Source organism: Phodopus roborovskii, unplaced genomic scaffold (genome assembly GCF_943737965.1).
Source record: "Phodopus roborovskii unplaced genomic scaffold, PHOROB, whole genome shotgun sequence".
NCBI lineage: Eukaryota > Metazoa > Chordata > Mammalia > Rodentia > Cricetidae > Phodopus > Phodopus roborovskii.
The window spans coordinates 9,853,243-9,864,058 of record NW_026126636.1 but is presented as its reverse complement, the minus strand read 5'-3'; the positions used below and the strand labels follow the sequence as shown (position 1 = coordinate 9,864,058).

Here is a 10,816-nt window from a genome sequence, read left to right as displayed (position 1 = left end):
AGGTGCCTGCCACCAACTTAACAGTCTTGAGTTTGAGCCCTTAGACCCACGTGGTGGAGAAGACACACACACACACACACACACACACACACACACACAGAGTGTCAATTCCCACTGCCCTTTTTTCACTAAGGTTTTACTATGTAGCCCTGGCTAGCCTTGAACTCACAGACATCCACCTGCCTCTACCTCTTGACACATGCCACTATACTTGGCTTCTACATTTCATATATTTACACTGACATCCCTGTTTCCAAGACCATATTGTGTGTGTGTGTGTGTGTGTGTCCGTGCGTGTGTCCCTCAGATGGGATCTCAGGTAGCCTAGACTGGCTTTGAATTCACTACATTGATGAGAATGACCTTGAATTTCTGATCCTCTTACCTCTGCCTTCCTAGGCCTGGGATTTCTGGTGTGTGTCAAGTAATCTTCACATTTTAGACAAGCAGTCTGTCTCCTGAGCCAACACCCCCAATCCTAGAAGATGATTTCTTTTGCAAGACACAATCTCTATATGGCCCTGGCTGTTCTGGAACTCACTGGGTAGACCAGGCTGTCCTCGATCTCACAGAGATGCACCTGCCTTTTCCTCCCAAGTGGGTATTAAGCCAGTCTGGGGAGGTGGCTCAGGGTTAAAGGTCTTTGCGAAGCTTCCGGACGATCTTAGCCTTGTGTTCCCAGCATGTACACTGGGCAGCTCTGTACCTGTAATTCCAGTTCAGAGAGCTCCAATGCCTACCCTCAGACATACACACCTCGGACATACACAAACAGATTCATAATTATAAAAAAAAAACAACAAAGCAAAACCATGGTTGGAACCCACATGGGCTCAAAACTGCCTATAATACCAGTTCCAGGGGACCTGATGCCACCTTCTAACCTGCCTAGACACCAAGCCTGCACGTGGTGGTGTACATACTTGCTGGCCAAACACATAAAGCAAATAAATCTATCTTGAAAATTGTTAAATGGTAAGTAAACCTCTAAAGAGATTAGCGTTGAGAATGTCACACTGAGAGCCGTAATGGATAAAGCTGGATACAGGGTGGGTTTTGACTCTGATGGGCCCGACCAACACTATTACAGGAAACGGGAGAGGGGATTCTCTGCATGGGTGTGGGGCCACAGTCATTCACTCCATCAAACTGCAGCCAGAATCCAAAGACAGCAGGGGCTAGATGTAGGGTCACGCAGAGATAGGAGGCCTGTGAGTTGGAGGCCAGCTTGGGATGTGACATTCCATCTCAAAGAAACAACCCAAGGGTATAGTTCAGTGGCTACATCCCTACCTCAAATCCCCCAGTGAGGGGCTGGGGGGTGTGGCTCAGTGGTGGAGCCCCTGCCTAGAATCCCCCAGTGAGGGGCTGGGGTGTGGCTCAGTGGTGGAGCCCCTGCCTAGAATCCCCCAGTGAGGGGCTGGGGGCGTGGCTCAGTGGTGGAGCCCCTGCCTAGAATCCCCCAGTGAGGGGCTAGTGGTGTGGCTTAGTGGTAGAACACTTGGGTAACATCAAGATTATTGGAGGAAATCAGAAAACACCAATGGGCAAAGGGCACAGTGGGGTCTGCTGTGGCCCCAAAGGAATACTGTGTATGTGATTACAGATTGGAGGCCAGGGCCGGGTGAGCGGCTTGGCACAGAAAGGCACTAGCTGCCAAGTGTTACAACCTGAGTTTGATCCTTGGAATTCACAGGGCAGGAGGAGATAACCCTCACCAGTTGTCCTCTGGCCTTTTGTACCATCTGTTGGAGCATCTGACAAACCAAATTAGTACCATATCCGGGAGTTGGGCTGGGCAGACACAAAACATCACGCAGCTAGGTTTGTGCCCCTCCCAACCTGCTGTAGGCCATCCTGCCCTAAATACATGTGGCCTGGGGGAGACGCATATGGCTGGAAAGGACTAGGGGTGTGGGGGCTTCATCTACACAGCCGTGAGGTGTCATCATCCCTGCTGGGTAGACCGTTCAATGCAGCAGCTGCCCTAGCCCCTCACCCCTGGCTGCTCTGGTTCCCCAGGTCAACTGTGGCAGAATGTGCCTCGATTGGTGGCTGGGACCCTGGGAGGAGGGGGTGTTGTTTATGACTCTCTGAAGGAAGAGATTTTAGAAACACTTCCGTGTGCTTGCACTAAATAAATGATAAATATATAATACACACACACACACACACACACACACGCGCGCACACACACACACACACACACACACACACACACACACACACACGGTGCCCTTCCTGTTCTCATCTAGAACATTCCCCAAACTCCCTGTTTGTGGGGAGAGGATGTTACATCCCTATCCACAGAACCCTAAAGACAGTCCCTGACACTTTCCACGGTGCCGGAGCACGCACATGGAAGGAGGGGGTGCCCATCTTCAGGTCTGTAGGCTTCCATACTGTTCCACACTCAGCCTTGACCTTCTCTAGCCTGTGCCTCAGTCTCCCGAGTATGGTGATTACAGGGCCTGGTTCTTTCTCTGTCTCTGCTTGCATTTATCTATTTATTGTTTGCAAATGGCTGAGCTCAGAGCTGATTCCTCTCCCATCAGCACCTGGGTCCCAGGCATCTAACTCGAGCACCCCTCCCCCATTCCTATTTTCTTTCTCATTTAATTTTATAAAATTCCTACTTTTTTTAAACTTCCTTTTTGGACCCCTAGGCTATTTACTTTCCAAATACTTGTGGTGTCTTGAGCCATCCCCTTGATTTTGATTTCCGCTGTGGTCAGAGAAAATACTTTGTAAACACTATCTAGCCACGACTTGCCTTTTTGCCCAGCCTCCCGACCCTACCCTTGAAATATGTGTGTCCCATATTTATTTATTTGTGTGTGTGTGTGTGCCACAGCTCGTGTGACGGCCAGAGGATAAGAGCTGGCTGGCTGTCTTCTCCCACCGTGTGGGACCCAGAGACGGAACTCAGGCCTGACGTGTTGTTGGAAGCCTTTTCTTACTGAGCCATCTGGATGACCTGATTTTAAAAAAAAAAAAAAAAAATTTTTTTTTTTTTTTTTTTTGGTAAAGCAGGAGACAAAATAGGATATTCAGACATACCAAAGGCTCAGGAACATATCTGCGGTGACAGTCCATGGAATGTCACAGGAAGGCCTGGGGTAAGAGGAAGAGCTACCAGATGGGAGTGTGCATCTCCACGGGGAGAAACATAAGCCAGTCTTCCGTCTTCAAATTATTTAAGTTTCTTTCATACAATATCAACTATTTACTGAGAAGCCCACACCTGGTGTGGCGGTGCTGGACCATCACCCCAGCACTGGGCTGAGGCAGGAGGAGGGAGATGGGCATTGGGGGGGGGGGCAGAACCTGAGCACACAGTTCCCTGTGTGAGTCAATCTATGTCCCCTGCGGGTCAGCTTTGGTCAGTTATAGATATAGATGGAGACATGCTTCTAGAATATTAGAACCAAGGGCCCCAGTGGGTGAGTCCCAATGTGAGGTCCTGAGTTCGAATCCTCCCGGGGACTCCCATAAAGCCGGGCACTGGAGGACATTTGTAATTCTTTGCTAAGACGGGAAGCAGAGACAGGAGAATTCCCAGGAACTTTTGGGTCAGCTAACCTGACGTAGACAACAGTGAACCCAGGTAGACGGCAAGAACCCAAGGCTGTCCTTTGACCTCTACACTACACTGTGGCTCATTCCCCCACCTCCAGAAGTCTTTGTTGTTCGAGACAAGGTTTCTCTGTGTAGCCCTGGAACTCGCTCTGTAGACCAGGCTGGTCTAGAACTCACAGAGACCAGCCTGCCTCTGCCTCCCAGTGGCGGGATTTAAGGCATGCACCACCACCGCCTGACCACACAGAATGTATTTTAAAAGAGCCACAGGTACGAAACCTCTGGTGAAAATAAAAAAGGGTCATAAAGCCTATCCGAGGGCCAGCGAGATGGCTCAACAGGTAGAGGAGCTTGCTACCAAACCTGATGACCTGAGTTCAGCCTGGGGACCCGTGTGGTGAGGGAGAGCTGACTGCTGCTTGTCACTTCTGACCACCATGTGCAGGGCACAGTACCTGTGCCCACACACATACACTTAAAAAAAAAAAAAAAGGATGTAATTTAAAGATACATGTGTGCAAGTGGGGGCCGGAGAGCCGCTTCCATGGTAACCATGCTTGTTGCTGTTCCAAGGATCTGAGTTTGATTCCCAGGACCCACATCAGACTCAGTCACCTGTAACTCCAGCACCATCACGTCTGACAACCTCTCCTAGCCCCTGAAGGCTACACACGCAGATACACAGACACACATGCTTACACTACATCTCATTTTATAGTTTTTTTTTTCAAGACAAGGTTTCTCTGTGTAACAGCCCTGGCTGTCCTGGAACTCACTGTGTAGACCAGGCTGGCTTTGAAAACTCACTGAGATCCACCTGCCTCTGCCTCCCGAGAGCTGGGATTAAAGGTGTGCGCCACTACCGCCACCACCTGGCTTTTTTCCCAGTAAACACACATAAACACACACACACACACACATAAACACACACACACACACACTGCTCCTGGGCTGGAGAGATGGCTGACTTTTGAATTTCAGCCATAGGCATGGTGACTCACAACCATCTGTAACTCCAGTTTCTGGGGATCTGATGTCCTCTCCTGGTCCTCAGGCACCAAGCATGCACACAAAATACATACAGACACATAGGCAAAACACCCATACAGATAATAGCTTTTAAAACTAAAATAAAGCCAGGCGTGGTTCTGCACCGCCTTTGATCTCAGCACTCAGAGGCAGGGGCAGAAGGTGCTATGAGTTCAAGGCCAGCCTGGTCTACATAGTTCCAGGACATCCAGGACTGTCTCCAAAAACCAAATATATGATGTTAAAAAAAAAATCAGCCCGGAGCATTGGCACAGCTCTGTAATTCCAGAAAACAGGAGCTCGAGGTTAACCCCAGGGAGTTCCTGGGCAGCCTGGGGTACATGAGACCCTGCCCTTCTCCCCCCAAAAAAATTTCAAATAAAGATTTAGATCACCCTTAAGCTACTGTTCCCCACCCCAGATAATTAATTCTTTGAAAAATTAGAACCAGAGAACATGAAGGCTCAGAGCCAGGCTCAAGGTAGACATATGTTGGGTCACAGAAGGGTTAGGTCGTCACTGTTCCAGCGAATTCCCATAGGCAACATCCTGCCTTCTCAGGATTTCCAACAGAGGGCGGCAGAGATCCAGGGAGAAGACCAGCTAGCTTCCAAGAGTGGATAATGAAACTGGGGACTGGCTTAATCACACCTCGGAATCTCCAGGACATGTGCACAATGCTCACTGTGCAAGCGAGACAAGCTGGGTCACTCCCACCATCCAGAGAAGACCCTGTGCCCATGCAGGAGACTGGCATGGGGCTGCCACCTGCGTAGCCGAGGAGACCATCTGTGGGGACAGGTACACAGATCTCCACGGATCGGGTGAAGTCAGCCTGCGCTCTGGAGAAGGGATAGAAGGGGAGGGTGTCGGTGTCGGGCCCTCAGCCACACCCCTGCCCCCACCTAGTCTCTCCCCTAGTAGCAGATACATTCCTGCATCAATTACAGATTCTGCTTGTAGGCTGGCTCCAGCCAGGTCCTGGCTGGAGACACTGTCCACCTGTATTCTTTGTGTGTGTGTGTGTGCGCGTGTGCACGTATGTACGCACAGTGTGAGTGGATGCCAGAGTAGGTTGCTGCGGGTCCTCTTCTGTTACCCCCACCCCTGGCTCTTTGTCTTACGGCTTTGAGATAGGCCCCCATTGAACAGAAGCTTGCCTTTTCTGCTCAGCTGGCTGGCCGGCAAGCGCCACCACCACCACCACCACCGTGCAGCTATCCCTAGCTTCGTTTTTGTTTTTCAAGACAGGGTTTCTCTGTGTTAACAGTCCTGGCTGTCCTGGAACTCCCTCTGTGGAGTAGGCTGGTCTAGAATACAGAGATCCGCCTGCCTCTGCCTCCTGAGTGCTGGGATTAAAGGTGTGCGCCACCGCCGCCCTGCTAAGCTTAGCTTTTCACAGGTGCGCTGGAACCCAGGTTTACATACTCCCAAAGCGAGTGCTCTTAACCACCGAGCCATTTTCTCAGCCCCGCCCCCACCCGCCCCGCCCCTCCTCTGTTCTTGGTCAGCTGAGCAGCCAGGTTTTTCCCTTCTTCCTGGATTGGCGGCTCAATCCTACAACCCAGCACCTGGCAGGCTGCGGCAGAAGGGCTGCTCAGTGGAGTTTGTGCTCAGTGGGGCCCCACAGTGCAGCCGGGCGGTGGGCGGTGGTGGCGCACGCCTTTAGTCCCAGTACTTGGGAGACAAAGGCAGGTGGATCTGAGTTTGAGGCCAGCCCGGTCTACAGAGCAAGTACCAGGGACAGAGAGAAATCCTGTCTCAAAAAACAAACAAACAAAAAACAAAGTCCCTAGGCCATATATCGGTATATCAGGACCCTGTCCCAAAACAAAACGCCCATATGTGTGCTAGTGGAGGGGGACACTGTAAGCAAAATAAATAAAAACAAGGCAGAGCCAGCTGTCCTAGTCCCTTCTGTGGCTGCGATAAATGCACTGGTAAAGGGGTTTGTCCTGGCCCACGGTTTGGGGCCAGGAAGTTCATCATGGTGGTGGGAGCTTTAAGTAGTAGCCTTTAATCCCAGCACTCAGAAGGCAGAAGCAGGTGGATCTCTGTGAGTTCAAGATCAGCCTGGTCTACGGGACCTACTCCCAAGATAGCTGGGGCTACAGAGAAATCCTGTTTCAAAAAAAAGCAGAAAGGAAGGCAGGCAGACAGACAGACAGACAGACCAGGAGGGGATGAGGAGGGCTACGAGGTCCCTGCCTAAGTTAAGTGTCCAGCCACTCCTGCCAAGCAGCGTTTGCAACTGTGCCGTAATCACACCGTGTGAGGGAGAGGGTACAGGCGTACAGGCTAGGAGGGACTAAGGAGCGGACTCCATCCTTACAGCCACAGGGAAGCCATCATCCCTCTGCGCCCGCAAGCCTTCCCGTGGGGTGGCTCCTGCTTGTAACCCCTCACCCTGTCCTGTAACTAATCCTAATAAGCTCTGGTTCCCCTGGGTAAGGGTTAGTGGGATGGTGTCTCAGTTTGCCACTGGGACCCTAGGGAAGGGGTGGACAATGTGTAGTGTCCCCAGGGAAGAAATTTGAGCGTGGGGTTGACATCCATCGATCGGCACGCCCCGCTCATTCTGCACATTATCGGTGTTATCATTATTAGTCGTCGTCATTATTACTTGAGACAGTCTCTCACTGAGCCCAGAGCTCAGGGTTTCAGCTGGACTGGTTGGGCTGTGAGACCCGGGGATCCCCTCTCCCTGCACCAGGACAAGGCTGGAGGGCAGCCGGCCCCCGGGTCCACAGAACTTTAGCTACAGGAGCATGCAGCCACGCCTGGCCACCATTGTTTTACGAGACAGGGTCTCTCACTGAACCTAGAGCTTGCTGTTTTGTTTAGACCAACTAGCCATCCAGCCCCTGGGTTCTCCTGTTTCTGTCCTCAGCACCAGGCTTACACCCGTACTTACACCGGCGCTGGGGACCTGAACTCAGGTCCTTATGATAGGGTTTCACTGTGTAGCCCTGGCTGCCCTGGAACTCAGAGATCCCCCTACCTCTGCCTCCAGAGTGCTGGGATGAATGGTGTGAGCCACCGCCTGGCAAGAACCATCTTGAAAGGGGGCAGAGAAATCTTAAAATGTGCGAGCTTTTCCTTTTCTTTTGAGTGGGGCAGTACTAGGAATTGAACCCAAGGCTGCCCACACTCTAAGCATACCAATACCACTGAGCTACAGCCTCACCCCAGTCCTGAGCTTCCTTCCATATAAGGTCAGAGAAGCCTCATTAAGACATGGGGTGTTGGTGTGGCACGCCTTTAACCCCAGCACTCGGAGGCAGAGGTGGGTGGATCTCTGTGAGTTTTCAGCCAGTCTCGTCTACACAGTGAGTTCCTGGACAGTCAGAGCAACACAGAGAAACCTGTCCCCCCCCCCAAAAAAAAACCCCAAAATCTTTAAAGGATTAAAATAAACTTTCCTTTGGAAAAAAAAAACTTATTTGTGCATATATAATGCACAGCATGTGTGTGGAGGTCAGAGGGCAAGTTTTGCAGGCTGGTTTCCTCCCGGTCCTTAGGTTTGAACTTAAGTCATTAGTCTGGGTGGTAGCCTCCTTATCCTATGAGCTACACACACCACACACACACACACACACACACACACACACACACACACACGCTGCCTTCACCTTTCCTCTTTATGAGTTGCCTCCTAGGGATAGTTTGTCAGTCACACAAAGCCTTGTGAGCCAGAACCTTTGCTGCTGGGGCCTGAAGCTTCTTTTGAGTTCGCCCCCATTTAGCTTCACTCCCGAGACTGGGACACCTGCAGACCATCACACCTCCCCACAGTACATGTCATTCTTCAGGGTTCTGCTCATGGTGCCAAAAAGCAACAATAACCTGACCCCTAGAATTATTTATAGATGATTATGCCTATGTCATTCCTACTAGACAGGGGCTGCTATTCCCCAGCTCGGGCACCCCTAAAAGAAGGAGACTGATTTAATATACTAAGTGTATTAACAAGGCAAAAATGAAGGGTTTTCTTTCTTTTTAATGTGCATTGGCATTTTGCCTGCATGTGTGTCTGTGTGAGGGTGTCCGATCACTAGGAGCTACAGCCGGCCATGAGCTGCAGTGGTGTTGAGATTTGAACCTGGGTCCTCTGGAAGAGCAGCCAGTGATCTTCACCCCCGAGCCATCTCTCCATCTCTGGGCTCTGATTTTCTAAGAGCTTTGCCTTGACACTTTTATTTTCATGTGTAGTATGTGGTAATGTGCATATGTGTGCCAGATACCGATGAAGGCCAGAAGGGGACATTGGACAAATGGGAGCTGAGGGTACTGCTCCAAGGGCTGTTGCTGCTTTGACTATCTCTCTCCAAGTCCCACATTCACCTGAAATAAGCTAGGCCGGTGCCTCTGGGACCCTTCTCTGGAGAAACCACCGTTCCACTCACTGTGGGCTCAGAGGGGAGGCAGCCGAACGGACTTCATGAGGAAATGCCTTGTCGGTCAGAGAATTTCTCTCTCACCTCTCCATCCTAGGAGTCAGCTTGGGACTGGGGTAAGGAGGACAGGGCAATAAGATAAAGGGAGTGAATGTGAACAGGGCCGAGAGAGCAAAGCCAGGACCCAAACAAGCAGAACAAAAACAAAAACACACAAACCCAAACATGGGACTGTTGTCCTTAGTGCCCAGTGAGGTCAGAAATCCATGTCCTTTTAGCATCCAGAAACAACACAGTGAGCGGTGGGCAGTCATGTCTTATAGCGACAAAAAGCACCAGGGGGCGCTGCCCCGACCACAGGGCCTGATGGGTGTCAGAGGGTTAAGGGTTACTACCTTGTCTAGTTTGGTTCCTGCATGCTGCCACAGTGGTCTGCCGGGAGTGTAGGAAGGTCTCATTGGGTCAGGAGTGGCCATCATTAGGGAATGTAAACCAGAGAGACCCCTCCCCTCTCCAGCCTAGACCCAGGAAGGTTCCACAAAAGAAATCAAAGCATAGCTTAGCCCAAGAATAAAGCTTGATTTAGGAAACAGACCAGAGCTGATTGAGGTCCACATGACCTGGACCGAGTTTTGGGAGTGGAGAATCCCAGAACTGTGCTAAGAATAAATAAAATCGGGCAAACCAACGAAGATGCCAGGACTAGTCTCCTGTGGGCACAAACCAAAGGCTACCACGCATTGGGGGCTCCCGATGTGATCCCGGATCAAAGAGCGTCAGGTAGGGGGGGTGGTGGGAAGGACCGGAGTGGTGAGGGGACTCGGACAAGACAACACTGCGTGTCAGCCTAAGCTCTCGGTCCTGGGTCCTGCTCAGGCTCCATGCCCGGCACCCCTCGTATGTCCGGCAGCAGGCGACAGCCAGCCACGATGTCCAGGCGCTCGGCGAGCGCACAGAGGTCCCCTCGAGCCAGGCGCACGCTGTGGGCGGCCGCCATCCCCGTGGCTTGTGCAGCGGCCAGCCTCCCGGCCAGGGCAGCCACATCGCGACCCGCACGGCGGTACACGCCGCTCACCGCGGCCGCCACGTCGTGGTCCAGGCGCGTCTGGCTATCCGCCAGCCGGAGCTGCAGCAGCGAGCGGGCAGGCGCTACGGCCGGGGCCTCCTCGGTGCCCCACGCCTCCGCCGCCGCCTCGCGCTGCACCACGAGCGGGGGCAGGTCTCCCGGCGCGGCCGTGGGCTCGGGCTCGGGCTCCGGTTCTGAGTCGGTCTCCGCTGCCTCCCCGGCCACGCGGAGCCCGGTGGGGCGGCCGCGCATCGGGCCCGAGGGACCCAGGTATAGCTCCTCCTCCTCCGACGAGGATGCGGACAGCTCCGAGTCGGTCTCCGCCGCTTCCCCGGCTACCACGGTCCCCGATCTCCGCCGCCGACCCCGGGACGACGCCATGGCGCGCAGCTTGGAGAAGAGGAGCGCGGGGACGCAGCGTGAGGTCGGGAGTACCAGCCCCCTCCACCGCCTCCCCCAGACGGCCCCGGCCCGACCTCAGTTTCCCCTGGTTCTGCATCTCAGTGTCGATCGTACGCACGCGGTGGGGGTGGGCGTGGGGGTGGGGAGGGACCCAGGACCGGCCCAGCGAAGCTTTGGAACGAGGTCCCGAGAGACGCCTGACTCAGCGGGGCATAAAGTGAGCTCGCAACTTGTCTAGAGACGTCTGCAGGGCACGCACGCACGCACGAGCACGCACTGAATCCGTAAACATAAAATAACAAGGCCGGGCGGTGGCGGCGCACTCGGGAGGCAGAGGCAGGCG

At 52.9% G+C, this 10,816-nt stretch overlaps 1 protein-coding gene across 1 annotated transcript; it reads right to left on the bottom strand.

Annotated features, from left to right (window-relative positions):
- Nucleotides 1-9,240: 9,240 nt before the first annotated feature.
- Bloc1s3 (biogenesis of lysosomal organelles complex 1 subunit 3) lies at nucleotides 9,241-10,460 on the bottom strand. The gene has a single exon (XM_051207845.1). It carries the CDS (start codon nucleotides 10,450-10,452, stop codon nucleotides 9,853-9,855), a length of 600 nt encoding a protein of 199 aa, XP_051063802.1. The 5' UTR covers nucleotides 10,453-10,460; the 3' UTR covers nucleotides 9,241-9,852.
- Nucleotides 10,461-10,816: the final 356 nt, after the last annotated feature.